Here is a 20,766-nt window from a genome sequence, read left to right as displayed (position 1 = left end):
CCAGCCCTGGGAAGCCTAGAGCAAGTGGTCCTCCACCCAACTCCAAGGTTACTCCCTTCCTGAGCGATGCTCTCACCACCTGGCTGCAGTGTCTCCCCTCTGCCTTGGCACCAACATGGCTCTGGAGAGGTGGCCTCCAATGTGGTCTTCCAGGCCCACTCACCTCACACTCTGCCTTGCTCTTTGGTCCAACGGTGCCCCGGGTCCGCTCACTCAGGGGAAGGTGCTGGATAAAGGTGAAGCCTGGGAGGACAGAACAGTAGGGCTCTGCCCGCTGCCCGAAGTTGAACTCCACCGCACAGTTCTTCACCAGGACATGAGGGTAGAGGGCCTGACCGCCCAAGGCTTCCTTCTGGATCCGGAAGGCAATGCCCATCCACTTCCCATTCTTGGTGAAGGAGAGTTCCACATCATTTCCACATTCAAAGTCCTAGGAGAAAGAGCCAAAGGAAGATAACTGTCAACGCTCAGCTTCAGATAGAGGGAAGCAAAGCTAGGAGGGAGCAGATGCGGGGAGTGGAAATACAGCTGCCTTCCCAATTTAAGTGTCCCCCCACCCCCCACCCGCCAGCAGATACATGAGGCAGCACCAGCGAACAGCTGAGAAGGTGCAGCCAAAGCCCTCCTTGTCCCCAAACCCCAAAGCTGGGGGATGTGACACATGTCATTTTAGGAAGCTCCAAGTCTTGTGCCTAAGACAAATATTGACAGAAAAGGCGATTCCGTCTGTCCTCGAGCCCAGCAAGAGTAGTCTGCAAAGAGAACAGATGGAAGGAAAGCCACAGCAGGGCTTCTCCAGTGAAGCCCAGCTCCAAAAATGCTTTCATTCGTTTGTTTAACACGCGTTCCGCAGCTCCTGCTCTTCCTGGGGCATAGATCTGTCGGTGATCCAGGACTGTTGGAGCACGGGGCCTGGTGCGGCATCAGACAAGGACACTATCCTAATTTGGTAAGAGCACCTACCCAGGAGCAAGATTCTCTGAGGAGGGGACCTGCAAGCCAAGTCCTGAACAATACATGGAAACCAGCCAGGTCTGCGGGGGGAGGAGACAGTCCTACAGAGCAGTGTTGTTTGTGTACAAATTCGATGGGCAGAGAACAAAGGGTCAGCCTGGCTGAAGCACACAAGATGAGGAAGAAGGAACTTCAGGTGCGGCGGGAGAGCCAGGCGCTTGTCCATTCAAACCCCACCGAGTTCCTATGGAGCAGCTGGAGCTCAGTGGTTAAGACCGTCTGGGAAGGCAGACTGCTTCAACTCTGCTATTTACTAACCGTGTGACCTTGGGGTTCATCTACAGTTTCCTTATCACACAAGGGGGGCCATGACAAGACTATGCTGCAAACAGGACTAAGTGGGTTAATGGGACCGATGAGTCCGAGACGTCAAGCACCGTGGGGAGACATGGTCCCTGTCCTCTGCGTTGTGAGGGGCTCTTTGTCACCTCGGGAGTTTGGACTCCATGCTGATGGCAGAGCAGAGCCCCTGACTTGTTTCGAACAGGGGAGGGGCTTGGTCAAAGCCGCTTCAGGAAGATCATTCTGGGTGCAAAGCAAAGGTTTACATTTAAGGGAGACTCAAAATGTGGGATCAGATGGCTGCCTGAAGCAAAGCACAAGGTCAGGTTCCCGATTAAAGTACAAGACCTGGTATTCTTTCCTCTGGAGTGGGGAGACCACCTTGGAACCTGTCCTTAAGAAGTGGCGAGAATTCCTTTCTCTAAGTAGCTTCCTCACCAGCGTCCTCAGCGCTCACAGGACACAGCTCAATATGGTCCTTATCTGTTCATCTCTAAATGCCCACAGAGGTCAAAATCACGCAGGGCAGACACCCAAACATCTGGCAAAGGGACTCCTGCCCAATCCCTGCAGCAGGATCCCCACCATACCTTCTCATGTGAGCAAGAGTGGCCGAGGTCACCTTTGCTCTCACATGGAGATGAGCATCCCGGGGGTCAGTCTTCCTTACGGCCACCAGCCTCACTCAGGGAGCTTACTATATTGTACAGAAACCAGCACCCTCAACTGACAAATCCACCACCCATGGGGCCATCTGTCCAAGAGGCAAGGGTGGTCCTGTCAGTCCTGCTAAAACACCCTGTGCCGGTCCAGGGTCTCGAATCTCAAAGTCATCATGCCCAGTGTTATCCTCGGTCGTCTATAAAGCTCTAAGCACAATATTCCTTATGGTCTGCTGAAATGGGTTCTACGGTTCTCGCTGCCTGACAGCCATTGTGTCCTCTTCTGCTAATGTTGAGAACTTGGGATCTAACACAAACGGGCTCCCCCTGGCTTCCCTCGGGCTCCTAGTCTTCACGCCTCCTCCAACCCATCACCCCAAGCCTTCTAAAAAGTTATGGCACCCTTTGAAAAAAGGAAACTGTGCATGGGATCTTAAAAACAGAAGGAGTGGGGTTCCTGGCTGAATGATCTAATTGCAGCAGGAGTCAAGGCCTGTAGTTACGCACTAGCACACGCTCACAGAGCCTCATGCTCCGATGGGACAGAATCCAGGGGATGCTGCCATACACTGATGCTGTGTTAAGGTGCCACAGCCTCTCTGGAGCGCAGTCTTGGTGGCAGCAACCGAAACTTAAAAATACACCTCTGATGGTGCCTGGGTGGCTCAGTTGTTAAGCGGCTGCCTTCGACTCAGGTCATGATCCCAGGGTCCTGAGATTGAGTCCCACATCAGGCTCCCCACTCTGCAGGAAGCCCCGCTTTCCTTCTCCCACTCCCCTCTTGCTGTGTCTCTGTCAAATAAATAAATAAAATCTTAAAAAAAAAAACAAAAAAAAAACCAAAACACCCCACCTCGGACCTAGAAATTCCACTTTCAGGAATAAACACTACAGGTAGATTCTCATAAGAATGCAAAGACGGATGTGGTGCCAATCACTCAGCCCAGCACTGCCAACTGTGCTCCAATGGGGAAGTGGGAGACCCAGGCGATCTAAGTGTGGAAACACAAAAAGAACCCCAAGATACTGTGGTACATGGGGACAGGACAAGCCGCCACTGCAGCATCGACTACCCCAGCAGACCGCTTCCCGAGCCATCAACAGGAGATTGGCTAAATGAAGGCCAGGTAAACTGATGCTTGCGTCAGAGTACGAGGCAGCCACCAGATGAAAAAGGGAGACACTAAGCGAATGTCCACTAACAGAGAACTGAACATATGAACACGGTAGGTGCACACGACTGCAGACTATGTGCAAGAACCAAAAGTCTAGGTAATGACAGCAAAAATCTCTAAGACAAATAATTAAGCAAAAACCAACGTGAAACAACACGGGTGCTGTGCTACCTCTTCTGTAGAAGGGAGATGACCATCATCTTTCTTGTATTTGGATGAAGAAATCCTGAGGACCGGGGGTCCCTGTGTGCTAGGAGCGTGTGTGACCACATGTGGAGGGGAAAGGCCTACAGGAGACTTTGCACTGCGCATCTTCTGACATTATCTCTCTTGATATCTTTGGAAACCAGATGAATTCCTTAACTATTCAGAAATGTTTTTAACTGAGCTAAATCTACATTATTTGTGTGAAGAAGAAAAGACAACCAAGATTGACTGTTAAATGGGAAATTAAAATGTAAAGTTTAGAGCAGTTTGTAGAGCATAAATGTGGTGAATTTTTGGTTAAGAAAACATGTTTTTTATTAAAAAGATAATGAGGTCATGAAAGACAAGAGAAGGCTGGGAAACTATTTCACACTAAAGAGCCCTGACAAGAAAATGCAATCCATGACCCTGGACCAGAACAATATTGCTCTAAAGGATACTGCTGGGACAACTGACAAAATTTAAATGTGACTGTGGAGGAGATAATAGTATTATATCAATGTTAAATTCGATAACTGTGTTGTGGTTAAGACTGCAGCTTTATTCTTACAAAATGCAGGCTGAAGGACTAAAAACCAAAAACATGACGTAGGCACCCTAGTCTCCAGTGGACCAGATACCAATCAGACACAGACACCGCTATGTTTGAGAAATGGTAAAAGCAAACTGGCGAATGTTAGAATCTGGGCAAGACTGAGGTTTCTTAAGGATTTTGAGTTTGAAATCATCTTCCAGTGAGAGTGAAGGGGAAAAAAGAGTCCATGGGTACAAACAAGGGTGGGGGAGGAGAACAAGACCAAGAGGAAGCACCCGGGTAGCCACCTCGCCTGAGGTCTCATGGCACACTTGACGACATCTAGAGCTCCTAATGGTAACAGCATTTAAGTATTATTTACTGAGCACTTACTCTGCTCCAGGCAATGTTAGAAGTGTTCTAATGGACTGGCTTAATGGCCCAACACCCAACTCAGCAGACTCTCATAGAGAGCATGCTGAAATACGGGGGTGGGGGGTGCAGGAGGGGGGCTACCCAGTGCTGAGTGGACAAGCAGGAGCTGGGTCCGGGGAGTCTGGCCCCAGAGCCACAGCCATTGTGTACAGCACCATCAAGTGTCAGTCACTGTTCTCAGGGACTGAAGTTGGAGTGTAGACAGCCATCCTTTATCTTGTTCTGTTCAGCATCCACCCCTGCCCTTCTAGAAGACACTGCACTGTAGGAAGCCTGGCTCAAGCAGTGTGATGTGAAGGAAGGGAGATGTTTTGGGAAGAGAGGGTGCCACAGTGGGGCGAGAGCCAACAGCACTGCCTTAAAAGAGAGCAGAAAGGCTATTCCAAGCAAGGAGGAAAGAAATTCCTGGGTGTGTTTAGAAAATATCCCTCTTGTATCTAGGACTGGAGAAAGACTGCACATACCTGACAATCCCAAACCTTACCAAGGTGCCATGTGACAGCTTTGCACAAGACCAAAGAGGGTAGAATGGCAGAATCTTGCCCAAAATGAGAGCCAACATTTCCATCTGATAAAGAGACAAAGAGCTGTGGCAAAAGCTGCTGGACACAGGGCAGATAATGGACAGAGGTTTTCTGAGAAAGAAGCCTGCAGGTCCAGCTGATAGGACCAACGTCTGGTTCCGCCAACTCCCCCAGGCTGCCGGCACTCACCGCAAAGCAGCCAATCACGTCATTCTCTGCAAACTTGTCTCCGTAGTTCTCAAACCGGCTGTTGGTGGACTTCTTCCCAGTGCCTCCATAGCCATAGGAGAAAGGCTCTTCACCTGATGGAAGAAACAGGCAAAAGCTGGTTAAACCTGCCATGGTCCCAACAGCCTTTATGGCTGCCACAAACTTTTGGAGGAAAAAAAAAATTAGTTTCTTTACTCATTTTACTAATTAGATGCTTTTGGGTGGATGGGTGGGTGAGAAAGTGAGGAAGGTCCTGCTGAAAGGAAGCCCCTCATTATGCAGCGCTCTAGGAGGCTTGGTAGGTTTAGGTGTGAAGTTGGGAATGGGAGCTGACCTGAACCGCTGCACAAACAGGAGAACCTGGAGAGAGAGGGAGGAAGGGAGAGGAGCTAGGACAAAGGCGGGATGCATGCAGGGGCACAACCTTCCTCGTGACACTCAACATTCAGCCGAGTCTACCAATGACCTCATTTTTGGTGCCAGTGGGTTCTGGGCAGAAATCAGGCAAGGGCCTGGGTTCTGCTTCTGGAGACCATGAGGTTTACATGCTAGGGAAGGCACCAGATTTGCAGGCCACAGAACTGGGGGCTGAAGCAATGGGAGGAGGAGTGAGATCCCGAGGGCCTTGTGTGAGACCGGGGGTGTATGGAGAGCCTTGACCAGAAAGGCAGGCGCTGACAGGAGTAATTCCAGGCCCAGCGCTTCTACACACCAGCTGCTGGCCCCGGACATCTGACTGCTCTGGGCTTTGAACCTTTACCTGTATCAACTACCCACCACTTACACCCAAAAACTGAGACAGGGAGGACTCGAGAGGACATGGGCATCTGAATTAAAAAGTGTGAATATCTACCCAATGAAACTGCACACTCCTGACTTAGCATTTCTACTTTTAAGGATCAGTCTTAAGTGAACAGTCAGATCATTACACACAAGGACAACTTAAGAGTTTAACTGCAAAAGTTGCAATCAACTTACATGATCCACAAGACATTTACAAGTAAGTGACACTACTATAAAATGGAAAACTATGCAGTGGTCAAACAGCTCTACTTATTTACAAAAATATGCCCAGCATCTATCAAGTAGGAAAAAGAAACCAAGCTACAAGATAGTACGCATAGTGTGACCCAGTTTGAGATATACAAAGAACAAAAGAACTGTCCAGAAGACTAGATAAAAATGTTAACACCGCTTATCTCAGAGGTTTGGGAGGATTTTCATTCCCCTCTCTCCAGATGGCCTGAACTGTTACAAAGAGTACACATTATTTTCATAATCAGAATTTTCTATGACCAAAGCAAAAGGTCTCAGCATGGGTCATCGAAATCAGTCACTTCGGGCCGGGGTGTCACTTTAGGCCTGCTGAACTTCATTCAAAGCCCCTCAGTTGGCAGCCCCTGCTTCTCTCTGCCAACCAGCCCCCTGCTCCCTGCTTCCCCTTCTACTCTGGGTCTGGCTCTGGACAGAAAACCCCAGACACAAATGTACAGGGCTCGAAGAACTTATTTTCAGCATGGTTTGAGGACAGAAGACAACTGATCTTTTAAAGAAGGGGGTCAGCCTTCTAAAGAGAACTGTGAACCCTCCCCTAAAAGAAGAAGAAGCAATTTTTCATAGAAAAGTTAAGAGGACTGCGGTCCTTCCAGCTGCCTGTGGTCCGTACAGTCTTGTACACCTCAAGACAGGCAGGTGCACCACCCCGGGATAGCTGTGCTCCGAGTCCCATGCTGGGAAGAGAAGCTTAAGAAGCTTGAGAATCCAGGGACAGAGGCAGCTGCTCTAGTACCCAGACTGCTAGGCTGCCCTCCCCTTACCCAGCTGCGTGCTGCAGGAGTCCAGGGACCAGCCAATACGGACAACGTGTGGGTCGGGCTCTGTGGAAGGAAGGTGCTTCACGGAGATTTCCTCATTGATCTGGGGACAAAGAATAAGAGGGCTCAGAATTGATGCTTGGAGGCTCGTGGGTTATAAGGCAATACAAGAGGACAGCACGCAGGCATTAAAAAATCAGCAGTGGCTCTTGCTGCTGGGGAAGAGGTGTTGAGGCCGCTCGGAAGGGCCCAGGAAAGTACATGGCCACAGAGAGAGGCACTTTAAAATACAGCTTTTTTAAGTAAGTATTTAATTATTTGACAGAGAAAAACAGAGAACACAAGCAGGGGGAGCAGCAGGCAGAGGGAGAGGGAGAAGCAGACTCCCTGTTGAGAAAGGAGCCCAACTCGAGACTCGATCCCAGGACCCTTTTAACATGCTGCAGGGGAAATGGAGACTCTCATATTTAGTGTAAAAGGATAAACTGGCACCATGTCTTTGGAGAGCAATTTAGCAACCTCTGTCAAAACTGCAAAAGCTGTGCTCTGTAACCCAGCAATTTAACTTCTAGTTTACAGATGCACCCATAGGTGCACATGTGACCACACGACACATACACAAGGATATTCAGTGTGACACCGTTTGTATTAAAAACAGCTCTCCCCACCCACCCATCAGTAAGGCGCTGCCAAAAACAAAAATAAATAAGGCATGCCACGTTACGGCACGTCCGTGCCACAGAAGAGATGAAGCAGCCAGACAGCGAAGCACGGCTGCGGCGCAGGGACAGGACTTGTCATCCAAGACACAGTACTAAGTACAGGGAGCAGAGAGAATGAACAGCACCTTCTGACTTACCTTACAGCCTAGACCGCCTAACAACCATGCGCAGCTGCATTAGTTGGAGGCTTCTCTAAAGTTAACCTATTCTGTGGACTTCTGGATGCACATTTTCTACATTTTCTGTGTCCAAATCAGGGTAGATATTACAAATGATGTGGTAAGAAAGCACTCTGGAAGTTTAACTGGGTATTTCTCTCTGACAGGCACACAAAACAATGCATGAATCACAACCGACAGACTTAATCAAAAATGATAACCCTCGGTCAGCTCGCCCCTCTAAGAAATGGGGAGACCAGTGCCTATTTCATGATGTACGGCGGGGATTAATGGAGATGTCCATGTAAAGAGCCTGGCACCGTATCTAGTTGTACAAACGGTTCTGCATATACTAGCGGTCATAAACAAGTTTGAGAAAAAAAAATACATTTGGATTTACAAGGGACATGCAAGAAATTGTTAACACGTGTTATTTCTGGAGAGAATAGGGACTATGAGGGTTTGAGTCTAACTTCTTTTTTTAACCCTACGCTCTTCTGTGCTGTCTGAATTTTCGTTGAGCACGAGAATGTGTTGTTTCCCTAAACATAACCTGACATGAATCGTGGGGAGACGTTGGTAGAGGATGGCCTGGTGTCAGGACCACTCTTTGTCCAGCTCTCCTTCTGGCCTCACTTTAACTGGCATGGTCCACTTCCATTCTTTCTAGCTCATTTTTCTTCTAAACAACTCCTTTTCCCAGTTCTAACAAACATGTTATCCATAGTGAGGTTGGCTGTATAATACCTGGGTCAAATCTCACTGAAGGAAAAAAAAAAATATCCCACCAAGGAAAAAATCAGCTTGATGAGGCAATGTATGGCTGGCTTGCTCTCACGATAGGGCGTTTGGCAATGGCATGGTTCTCTAGAGTCCACCACGCTTCTCTTGCTTGAAAATACATAGTCTATGCTCAATCTCTTTCGCAATCATGGCTCTGAGCAAAGTAGCTGATGAAAGGCTCATCCCAAAAGATGGACCTGCTTTTTGTTCCTAACCCCTCAGTTGCTTCCACTCACCTTCATCTCAAAGCATACACGGCCCCTTCTGACTCCGTAGCTGGCACGGGCTCCTGACCACAGGTAGGCAAAGCCCTCAATTGTGAGAGGGTAGCCACTACTCCGGTCTCGGGCCACCTTGAAGTGGAGATCGCAGTTATCTGTGGAGGAAAAAGTAGGGAGTTTAGCTGATATTTTAAAGATCCAAGAGAAGGACAGGCACAGGCAAAGGTCAGTCCTCTAAGAGTGTTAACCAAGAGTACACAGGCAGACACATCATGAGGGCAGGTTCATGAGAAACCAACCACACTGACTAGCCATTCTCCCATTCGGTAGCAAGGCTCTGGACATTGCAAGCTGGCCCGCACAGGACCAATGCAGCCATCACGCGCAGGAACTGAGTTCTCCACCTGGCTGGGCTCCAAGGATGGCAGTCAGAGGAACCCCCAGAAATCATACACAAATGCACTTTACGGGAACGTACATTTGACAGGGAAAGGGTCCGTATCTCATCATGTTCAAGGAACTTAGCATTTCACAAAAAGGCTAATCCCACAGCTATACACTTTAACAATTTCCCTGAGCAAGACTCCTGCTGCCAACAGCTGCACAAGCCTCTGAACCCCCCACGCTTGCCTCCCAGGCACCCATGTCCAGGTGCGCCGCAGGCTCCCACTCCCCTGCTGGAGCTCCGACTCTTCCCACTCTTCAAGGAGCCCGTCAGGCCTCCAAGAAAGTCTTTCCTGACTACCCCATCTTTTCTATAAAGGCTGAGAGTTGTAATCTGTACATTTGGCATTTGATCGGCCACTGCTTCACTGACCACTGCCACCCTATACTTAAAAAGCTTAGCTTTACTCTGGGTATACAGGCTTTGAGATCCTGTGACAGAAGGGACTGTGTACGAGGTGTCTGTCTCTCTTCCGAAGTTCGTAGCCACTACTCTATAAATGTGAGCTAAGTAAAGAAACACATGAGTTGCCGTTAAGGTTCTGCTCTGTTGAAAAGTACTGTGTTCTCAGACCTAATCTGGCTTCATTTAAAGTCAGATTCCCAGGTTCTACCACTGAGATCTTGTCTGAGGAGGGGCAGGGCCTTTTATCAGCACCACCCCAAGGGTTCAGATGCGCCGTTAAGGGGAAGCCACTTATCCAGTGGAAAGAAACTGGATGACGGAGAGCAGGGCGGGCCAGGCTAATGACTCAGAGGACAAGGTGGCATTAGATGGAAACTGGGGAATGGTCGTCAAAGAGTTAAGTTTCCCCAGCTGCACTCAGGTTCCCTTCTTTATTAGGTGACAACCCCCTGGGGGTTTGGGGTTTTCCAAAGTGCCCTCGTACCCATTCTGAGGAGTGTTACTGAAAGTTCTCTGAGGTATCAGGGCAGGATTATACCTTCCTGAAGGGAAGGCGAGAGAAGAAAAATGACCTGCCCAGAATCCCAGGTAGAGCTGGGAGATCTTCGGCCTCCAAACCAGCACCCTCACTCCAGAGCCTGGTTTCTCACATCCCAGTTTCCCAATACTGACTGCAAAGCAGAATCAGATAGGCACCCCAAGGACTCACATGTGTCGATGGCAACAAGGGTGTCATCAAAGTCATCTTCATCCTCTTCGGCAGGAGGTTGAGGAGAGCGGCCCCTGTCAGGGAAAGGCGTTAAGTCTCATGAGAATGGTTGGATGAGCACAGAAGAAGGGAAATGAAGGTTCTGTTGGAATTTACAAGTGGCCTCCAGATGGCTTCCTGGATTTCAGTTTCTTCCCACAGAGATTAGTTAGCAAAAGCACTAAGCCGCCCTATACCCTTGCCGCAAGAGCAATGAATGTTGACTCCTAGAGTGGGCACGGGGACTAGAGAGGGTGCCCTCTGCTCAAGAGGGCCAGCAGAAGCATTTAGCTAGCTTGTTCAATGGCTCTCCTCTCACACCCTAAGATTCTGAGCCACGCCCTGTGCCAGCTGAGAGGTGCCTCCATATTGGCCTCAGTTACCAACCCAAGGACACAATAGTCCAGAAGGGACTGGACCATAAAGGGGACTATGCAAGGGCTCAGATCAACCCCAGTCATCACAATCTGTCCACATCTTCCTAAGACTCTGCATCCGCGAATATTTGAAATGACCCATTTTTTTCAGTCTCTTTCTGTCAAGTGTACTAAATTATGAATGAGACTCATCTCCTACCAAAACACCAAAATGGACTGATGTTAAAATACCACTTATAAGAATAAAGAGAGACTAGAAGGATGGGGCCCAATGCCCAGGGTCCTGCCTGGGACACTGGACCCTTTTCCATCGCGTGCCCAGATCAAGTACCCAAGGCCCATCTGGGAGGCTTCCCTCTGGTGAGTGCCCTTCCAGACCTGCCAGTCTAGGGCAAGCACAGAGCCCTGGACAAAGAAGGACCGCATCACAGATTAAGTTTCATCCTAGAAGGCTTTCCCTGCCAGCCTCAAATCAGAGCAAGTATTCCTTCTTTGCTCTCCACAGGCAGGCAGTCTAGGCCTCTGCACTGCAGGAGGCACTGGGAGAAACTCTTAAGAGGTACTTCCAAATCCTACCTTTAGTCACAGCCAAGAGACCCAGGCCCTGTCTCAGAGTCACAAGCCAGAGAGGATGGACTCCACCAAGTAGGAAATAAAACGTGTCAGACAACTGTCTAGATAAGTAGAGAAGAAATGGTCATTCCTAGTTTCTGTGATCAGAAAACTCTTATGCAGAAGTTGAAGGAGGGGAGGGGAGGACTGGGGCTAAGCAGAGGGGTGGAGAGGGCTTGTCAGGAAAGGAAAATGACCAGGGTAGAGGGGCCACTCCCTCCTCTAATCTTCTGACATGCACAGGCACCCTGCGCACCCTGCCTACTGGCCCCACAGGGTGTGGCGTACTTATGTGTCTATTTTAGGCCCTATATTGGGACAAAAGAGGGCAAAACCCACTGTCCAAATCCTCTGTGTCTGCAGTGTCCAGCCCAAGAGCAAGCATCTTACGAAAGGGGCACGAGTGCGACAATGAACAAACGAGCAGAGGGATGGAAGGGTGTGCTTAGGAGAAGGGTCAGGAAACAAATCTTTCCAACAAGGGATATTAAGCAGCCATGGAGAACAGACACAGTGCAGGGTAACTGGGCAGTGAGGCAAAGGACTGAAATGGCAGGCTGGCACCTCACGTGTGAAAGGCAAAGCATTTGGACTTTATCCTGCAGGTAATGACAAGGGAGGAGCTGAGGGAAGGAGCAAAAGTTTAGCAAAGCTGAATCTGGCAGTGAGCGCAGGGAGGGCTGAGTGAGGGCATAAGGGCAGGGAGTGCTCTGCCCCATTGGTTAGTACAAAGGTCCCAGTGGGCACGAGGCTATGGACACAAAACCTACTGAAAAAGGGGTGACTATCGCCTCACAAACCCACCTCCTATCCTCTCGGTGCTCGAAGTACCCCCGTCCCCGGTTTTCTTCGTAAGGCCTCTTGCGACTCTGGAATTGTTGTCTGTCTGGCTTGAGTTGAGATGCTTCGGGCGGGAGGAAGCTGGCGGGTGCTTCTTGTTTCATCTCTGTCTTCACTTCTACTGTCAGGACAAATCCAGATGGTCAAGACACTTGGGAACTCCCTAGCTACCATTTTTCTGGTCCCTTTCACCTCAGGAGATGTTGACAGGATCCTGACTGCAGTGACGATGGGCTGGGCACAGGCAGCTTGCTGGGTTCAATGGAAGCCCGCCAAGGGAGCCAAGAAGGCTGTACTGGAGAACAGGGTCAGGGTAAAGGGAGGCCAGAGATGGCCAACTAGGCCCATTAGCACCAGCAGTTGATGAGGTGACAGATGTCAGTCAGGTAACTCTCAGGCTTCAGGGGGAGGGATAGAGGACTTCAGTACTGAATAAAATCAAGCTCTCTTAAAGGCCGGCCAAAGACAGAATGACTGCCTTTGGCTACTTTGTCAAAGGCCCCATGAAAGCTGGCAGCTACGTGGGCCTGCACCACGTGGGAGAGAGCCCTAGAAAATTTCTAAGATCCCTTTAAACGGAGATCCCATGATCCGACATTCTACAATTTCTCCTTCCAGAGAATCTCTCCACCTTAGTCCTTATAAAGCTTCTTTAGTCTGGCAAGGGAGTGGGGGAAGGTTAATTCAACAGGACACTGTGGGCCCACAGCTAACTCCACTGGCTTCAGTCACTCTACCACAAAGCCCAGACTCAATCACTCCAGGTGCAGAGGGTCTACACTTAAGCCAGCCTATAGGTGTGATGGCCTTATTAAGTCACACCACAAACAGAAAGTTAGGATGGGATAACACGCTATAAACCATGGGAAAGGCCCAGTCTTGGGCAGACTTCAAGACTCAAGAAGCAAGACTCCAAGAACCTCGAGAGCAAACTGGACATAGTACCCATGGCTGACGCTGTGGATCTCTCACATCTCCCCATTGCAGCACTCAACCCCAGACCACCTGGGATCACTCCCCAGCTCTGGCATATACAGAGAAGGTCCCTGGGCCTCCAGGGCAGGGACTGTGCTCACCCATCTTTGGAGAGCCTTCGTGGTCCCAGCACAGAAAATACTCTCCTTGGGCCAAATGATCCCCACAAGTCTCACAGAGCCTGACACAAATCTGCAGTTTAACCTACATTAAAATTAAAATCCTGAGCCACCCTCAAGAAATGCCTGGGGATTTCACTTTGCGGATGACCCGAGAAAGGAATTAGATACGATCAACTAGATTCACTGAGAAAAAGCACTGGGGCCACAACACAGTGAAAGGAACACAAGACTGGGAGGCGGTCCTGGCTCTATCATTACTCCACAGTGGGACCTTGCTTTCCAAAAATAGGACACAAATGGTTGGGACTGCTCCTCATTACCAACAGCAGTGGCCCAGGCACTGGTTTCCCAGGTTCTAAACCCAGCTCTGCCATCAGAAGACCCACCTCCCCGGTCTGCAAAATGGGAGGCGAGAACTGAGTTACGTCTGGTGTTCCCAAACTGACACTACAGGGAACTTTGTTCTACAAAAACATATTTGGGAAACCCTGGGTTTAAACAATATGACACAGGTTTTTTTTTTGTGTGTGTGTGTGTGTGTTTTTTTTCCCAGTCCAGGACTTTTCAGGGCCTTTAATGCTCTGAGTACAATGATTCTCCAAGGGGTGGGATAGCACGTGTTGCATTTTCCAGATGTATTCTGGCCAGGGAACTCTTTCCTGGGAAGTCCCTAATGATATCTCCTGGAACAACATTCTTCAGAACATGGGAACAACTGGACTAGATTTAGGTCTTTGCTGGATTCTACATTCTAAGATTTTTAAATAAGACTCAAATATGGCCTCTGAGTCTAAACTCTCCAGGGTACTGATACTAACATCTGAAAACAGATACCACAAAGACTCCCCTCTCTCAACACCTGGGAACAGGATTAAGTTCTCTCCTTCAGAAGAACCGTGCCAGAGTGACAGAGCCCAAATGGACTGCCCAAGAGGAAGACAGGCTTTAGGCAGAGGGTACGGGCCACATACAGATTCTATTTCCCTCAAAAGATATGTACAATGTGTGCCTTCCCACCTGGGCGATAGGCCTGCTGCTGCTCCATTTCCAGCGGTCTCCTCTCGTAGCCAGACTCGTTCTCTTGCTTGATGACCTGGCTCTCATAGAATTGGTTTTGCCTGGTAATATTGTCCATGACATCTTAAAACAAAAAATGGCCAGTTAGAAGGGTGCTTCTTGGGACCGGAGGTGGCTTTTAGGTGCTGTACGATGTCATCCCTACTAGATATAGTAGCCAAAGGCTAAAAGGTATGACACCACCTTCAGATGGATAGCTATCTGGGAAATCGGTGGCCCTAGCTGCTGAGGACATGCCCTCTTGTCCATCAAATGGTGATGCATCTGTGACTGGGTTGTACAGAATCCCAACAAACAAAGCCAATGGAAGTACAATTGCTCTGGTTAAACTGAGGAGATGGCAGGGTCAGAGAAGGTATCCAGCTTGACCTTACCCCTAAGTCCCCACTCCAGGGCTGGGGCAACTCTACAGACACTTGGGACTCCATGCAGCAGTTTAAAATCCAATCTAGCTATCCTCTGACACTGTAACGTGTCGGGAGGCTTTAGGGCACAATCTTAAAAACTGCTCAGAGCACAAATTAATCCTTTGTCTGGCCCAATTCACTCCCATCTGCACAGTCAACCCTCTTTATGAATCTCTTCCACTCCACAAAAGCTACAAAGATAAAGGTACCCAGGGGCGCTGGGTGGCTCAGTCGGTTGAGCTTCTGCCTTGGGCTCTGGTCATGATCCCAGGGTTCTGAGACTGAGTCCCACATCAGGCTCCTTGCTCAACAGGAAGCCTGCTTTGCTTCTCCCTCTGCTTGCCACTACCCCTGCTTGTGCTCACTCTCTGTGTCAAATAAATAAATAAAATCTTAAAAAAAAAAAAAAGATAAACCCAGTTGAAGGGGAAATGGAAGGTGGGGAGGGAAGGAACTACTAAGAAAACAGGAGTCCTAACAGTGGCCTTTAGACTCATTAGGGAGTAAGTCCTGAAATATCTGGAGCTGGGTGGGAAGGATCCTAAGGTGTCTTAAAAAAAAAAAAAAAAAGATTTTATTTATTTATTTGAGAGAGAGCACAAACAGGGGGAGAAGCAGACAGAGGGAGAGGGAGAAGCAGGCCCCCCACTGAGCAAGGAGCCCCACACAGGGCTCTGATCCCAAGACCCTGGGATAAGACCTGAGCTGAAGGCTGATGCTTAACTGACTGAGCCACCTAGGCACCCCTGAGGTGTCTTACAAAATAAAACTAAGAACAGAAGCTTATTCTTATTAGAATAATATTAACTATCCATAGAGTGAGTGCATGCTACACACCAGACCCTGGGGTACAGCTAAGAATAAGCTCAACCCACTGAAGCCTTCAGGTTAGTGAAACAGACATACATTAAACAAATACTTAAAACACAAAAAGCAAATCCTAATTGTGTTCACGTCTACGAAGAAATTAAGACAGGGACCCAGAAAGTAATAGAGAAGCCTTGACTCAAAGGATACATAGGTGAGAGCTCAGGGATGAGAAAAGAGGAAACATTCGTGGGGTTGGAATAACATGTGAAAGCTGAGAGGTGAGACTAAAACCAGAGTATAGCAAACTCAAGAAGACCCTTGCAGCCAAAGCCAAAGAGAAGTTTGGAAACCCAGGACAAGCAGCAAGCAGGCTTTCCACCCCAGGGGCAAGCTCTGCTAGGTGCCTCTAGGGCCCTACTCATGGCTGTGCCAGGACGGGTAGAACCACAGGGAAGGAGAGACTCTCCTGCCACTCGCTAACTGATTGGATCCTTTCTCAGAGGACAAATACATCTGGGCACAAACCAGGTGCAGCCCAAAGGGAGGAAAGTAACAGATCACGTGGTTTGCTACAGCCCTGTTTACCAGAGCTTGAAGGAAGGGTTGCAGCGGGGCAAGAACGGGGCTCAAAGGGGCTCAAAGGATTTTGTTGTCGGGATAAAGGGAAAAAGAATGAAAAAGTATCTTCTTAATTGGAACACAGGGAGGGTTTTCCAAACCATTCGGTTTCTTCTGGGCTCCAAGCACAGTGCTCTTCTTCCCACAAATATTCACGTGTCTCTTCTCAAGAATTTCTCCTGTGCCCACAGAGGAAGCCTCACCTGGATAAGCCATGCTTCTGGGGTCCTTCTCCACTCTCTAACATATCCACCTCCTAATAACAGGCAGGCCCAGTGCTAAGAGTCCTACACACGTGACCTCATTCATAACAACCCTGGGGGGCACTATTAGTATCCCTGTTGTGCACACAAGGAAACCAGTTGGAGGTACACTGACTTGCCGAAGTCATAGAACCATCTTTAAAACAAAGTCCATCTGAGTCTAACATGCCCTCTTCTGAGGCACCTCTGGCCACTGGGCCTTCCTCCTAGGCATTCCTGCCAGGGCCTCTCCTACCCTAGACATGGCACACTGGGCCACTCCTCCCTTCACAGGTCTCTGCAAGGGGAAGTACTCTTTCCTGCATAGACACGTGGGCCCCGGACAATCCCCAGGCTGCCCCCACTGCAAATCTATACAGAGGACATCCCACCTCTCGTGAACCAGTAAACACCCAGTGCCAATTCAATTTCTTGTCTCTTCTCTCTCCCCCTTGCTCTCCTCATTCTCTTAACCCCACGGCACCCTCTTTTCAGAGAAATACCACAGTCGCTGGAGGCCAGAGTCTTTTCTACTTACTTCTAAACTTCTCCAATCCCCACTCCACAGTCTGGCTAGAAAACCACGCTTTTCTAACTCCAGATTTCCTCCCCTCCATACCAGAGTCTTCTCTCTTCAGACAATCATAGATCTACCCTATAACCTCTAGTTCTGAGTCATACCTTCTGGTTCTTGCAGCGGTTCCTTACTACACCCTGAAACCTGCATTCCCTGGGCACACAAGTGTAACTGTTTCTGAGGACCAAGGAACCTTCTTGTGGAGGAGACACTCAGCCTCAGAAACACTCCCCTCACTCCATCCTGAGGCCCCAAGCCAAGTCAACAGGTTTTCCTTCTCTCTCCCTTCTATACCCTCCCCTCTCCCGTATTTGCTAGACCCATATATGCACTCCTGTACTGTACACAAGGATCCTCTGTTCCCCAGATACTCCATCAACTTCAAACTCCACCAATTTGCTATCTGCCCCACTCCACCCACAGCTACCTCTGTTCTCCAAACACTCCAGTTAATCCAAAAGCATTCCGCACTCGCCACTGGATTACCTGTCCTCAGAACCTACCCAGCTCAAGACCTCTAGGTTCCCTATCCAGCGTAGCATCCTTCTGTCCCATGCCTGCCTCCAGTGACCAGGGTTCCCTAAACCTTCTCTGGAAGCCAATCTGAAGGTCCCTAGACTTTCCAGCACCAAACGCCCAAGTTGGCCCTACAGTCCTGGATCTCAGAGTCCCCCGGGGCCATCTTCAGAGGCCGGTCCCTCCGAGTCCAAACACATGGCAGCCTCCCACATTCCCTAAACGCTCACTAACCAAATACCAGAGTACTCAATTCATCAGATCCCCCCCTGGCCAGACACCAGCACCTCCACCTTACCAGCCCATCCCAGTACCAAACAGAATTCCCCATACCCCACCCAGCAGCAAACTCCAAGATCCTCTATTTTCAAAACTCTCCCAGCCCTAAAAATACGGCTCCCGACACCCAGCCTATACGCTGGGCTTAGCAGAGTCCTCAAGCCCACCCAGCTTCAAACCCCTGAAACCGTCATTTCCAAGACCCTCCTCAGTCACCGATTAGAAAGCCTCCTGTTCTTCCGACTCTTCGGCTCCAGAAACCACGGCTTCCGGTCTCCGAGCACTAGACTCCGGAATCCTCTACACCCCCCGGACCTTCCTCATCTCCGAAACCCTGAGCCCCCACTCCAGTATCTCCCCTGCCCCGAATGCCAGGGTCCACCCTCCAGTCGTCCCGAGGCCCACGGCCCTACATCCTTTTCAGCGGCGGGTAGCGAGATCCCCCAATCCTCAGGCCATCTCCCCGACCTCAGGCGCCGGACTTCGCGTCCCACAGCCCTTCCTCGGCCCGGACTCCGGCTCCCCGACCCCCGCCCCGCGCACTCTCACAATGTCCGTCCGGCCCCGAGTAGCCGCCAGGCTCCGGGTGCGGCTGCAGCCCGGACGGCGGTGGCTGCGCGGTCCCCTCCAGCTCGGAGCCCCCCTCGGTCTCGACCTCCTCGTTGTTGTGCCCGGGTCGCCCCGGTTCGTTGTCGGCTTCGAGCTCCCGCTCGTCGTCGGGCTCCTCGGCCTCCAGCGCCGCCTGCAGCCGCTCAGCAAGCTCGGCCTTGAGGCCGCGAGTGTCCAGGCCGCGGCGCTGCAGCTCCTCGCGAAGTTCGTTCACCTTCAGACGGCGCACATCCATGGCCCGGGCCCCCGGGGCGGCCCCCGAGCCCGGCCCGGCCTCCCAGGGCTCTGTCCCCCTTAAACCTTTCCTGTCAGGAGGCGAAGGGGGAAAAGGGGGGGGGCCCGCTCCAATGGCGGCGGCGGCTCAAAATGGCCGCCGCCGCCACCTCCCCCCTCCTCCATGGCCCCATGCGATGCAACACGGGTGCCAATTGGCCATGGCACGAAGCAACGGGCGCGGGCCTGGAAACTCAGCCAATCAGAGCACATCTTTCAAAAGAACGGCAATGAAAGGGCTCAGGAGCAGCCAGGGAGGAAGCGTTGGCCTACGTCGCTGCCACTGCCGGGGCGGAGGGCGGGAAAAGGCGGGAGGCGGAGCACGCGTTGATTGGGTAGTGCCCGCGCGCCCGCTCCCGTAGGGTCAAATGAAGAAAAAGGAGTAAAGACTTGGCCCAATCCGCGATGGGATCTCAGAATGAAAACCACTCTCGGCTTTTCCAGCGCCGTCCTTTCATCAAACTGGGGTCTCCTGTAACACATACCCTGATTGGTCTAAATCTCCCGCCCCTAGAGGAGTCCAAGCGGGTAAAACCCCTAGAACCAATCAAATGGAGGGTCGGCCAACCAACTCCCCCGCCTTCTTTCCCTGTTGCCTTTAAGAAACCGGAAAGATAAATTCGCGAAGGGCCCGCCCCTTGCCGTTAGGGCGGTTTCAAAACAATCTGCCCACCAATCGCAATTATTGTTTTATCTCACTACAGCTAGTAGTGTCGGATCGCTTCAGGAAAAGCTAACCAGATTGGCCGTTCTTCAGCGGACGGCCTCCCAAGTGTCGCCGTAGGGGGAGGCCGACGAGATAAAAGTAGATAAATTATCTCCAATCTGGAAGAAACTCAGTTGCTTTTGTGGAAAGGAACCTTTGGACTTCAGAGAGTACCGAAAGTTTGGAGACCGAGGCTAAGCTGTCAACGGGAGAGAAGCTGTAAAGGAAATCGTATACTCTTCCCTTTGAGAGTTCATCTCAAGGGGCGCCTCTGCCCACGATCACAGCTGCGCCACCGTCTTTCTCTATGGTTGGTATCTTACGTGGAACGGGCGCTCTGCACGCGACCATAGAGCCTCCCCCCTCTGGGACGACCTCCGCAAGTGCGCGGGTCTCTCCACCAGAGCCTCTGAACCGCTTTGCAGTAGCTCTGGCTCTTTGGCATCGGTACGCCCAAGTTCAAACACACAGGGCTCGTAGTTCAGCCGCACGCTACGAACGCAGAAGCCACAGAGTGTCGCAGTCTCTGCCACTGCACCACCTGTCGCCTCGCACTCCAAACACCCAAAAAAACCTCTGTAAGATACACAATCGGGATACGCGAGACAGACGCCCGATCCCTCTGAGCCATACCGTAAATGCACAAAAAACCACACACCGCCTCTCCTTCGACAAAAACACGCACGACACAAATAAGCAAATGGCCGTGGGTCGGTTCAGATGCATCCTTTAAGGGGATAATACCCCAGACTGCAGTGTCGATATGGCCACTACGGTCCGCACAGGCGGGAGGCATCAAATGATAAAGACAAAGAACAGCAACGCTACAAGCTGACACGGCGGCCCCAACACACAGCACCCACTCAGAAACGGGGCAGACACTCACGTGGGCCCGGAGGTTCCAGTCCAGACACTCCGCCCCTCGCCCACGTCCGACTTCCTCTCTCCTCCCAGCTTCCCACAAGGATTTGGTCTAAAAAAGTTTGTGGCCCGGATTGAACTGCCCCCGGTTCTCAGGAGGCGCCACCGGGGGGCGTCCGGGCGCTGCCAAGGGTTTCGCCATGTGCTGCGAGATACACCCAGGAACCGGGGCCCTGGATGGCCTGCAAAGCACAGTGGGGTTGTCTTGGCAGGAATCTCTTTCTGAGCCTGTGATGATTGGAGGTGTTCTGTGCCCGTGTGTCCATGTGAATCTGAACATTTGAGTTTGTGAGTACCTGTCGTACTTGGTGTGTCTGTGTTTACTCTGTAATCTGGGTTACTCTAGTTTCTTCCTATGCCTGGTGAATATCTGCCTTTCCTATGTTTGTAAATATGTTTGTAGCTGTATAATTTTTTGCATCTGTTACTCTGTGTGTCCGAATTTCAGTGTCTTATTTGTGTCCAAGTGTGCCTCAGTGTGTCCTA

General features: G+C 50.5%; 1 protein-coding gene across 4 annotated transcripts in view; it reads right to left on the bottom strand.

Annotated features, from left to right (window-relative positions):
- Positions 1 to 18,741, bottom strand: part of LOC111161527 (heterogeneous nuclear ribonucleoprotein U like 1) — a 35,829-nt gene extending 17,088 nt beyond the window's left edge. Inside the window, exons 1-8 of one of the 4 annotated variants that reach the window (XM_022525253.1) lie at positions 18,427 to 18,741; positions 14,263 to 14,385; positions 12,113 to 12,266; positions 10,281 to 10,354; positions 8,737 to 8,876; positions 6,841 to 6,940; positions 5,003 to 5,115; positions 164 to 430 (exon numbers count right to left, since the gene is read on the bottom strand). In XM_022525253.1, coding sequence (XP_022380961.1) covers positions 164 to 430; positions 5,003 to 5,115; positions 6,841 to 6,940; positions 8,737 to 8,876; positions 10,281 to 10,354; positions 12,113 to 12,266; positions 14,263 to 14,380 — 966 coding nt within the window. In that variant the 5' untranslated portion in view covers positions 14,381 to 14,385; positions 18,427 to 18,741. Of the gene's footprint in view, positions 1 to 163; positions 431 to 5,002; positions 5,116 to 6,840; positions 6,941 to 8,736; positions 8,877 to 10,280; positions 10,355 to 12,112; positions 12,270 to 14,262; positions 14,386 to 18,320 lie in introns of all 4 variants that reach the window. The other 3 variants (XM_022525250.1, XM_022525251.1, XM_022525252.1) reach the window with 3 other exon arrangements.
- Positions 18,742 to 20,766: the final 2,025 nt, after the last annotated feature.

The sequence above is a fragment of the Enhydra lutris genome, unplaced genomic scaffold (genome assembly GCF_002288905.1).
Source record: "Enhydra lutris kenyoni isolate GAN:26980312 unplaced genomic scaffold, ASM228890v2 scaffoldscaffold85, whole genome shotgun sequence".
Lineage (NCBI taxonomy): Eukaryota > Metazoa > Chordata > Mammalia > Carnivora > Mustelidae > Enhydra > Enhydra lutris.
Note: the sequence above shows the minus strand (reverse complement) of the source record. Positions and strands in the feature narration are given on the sequence as shown.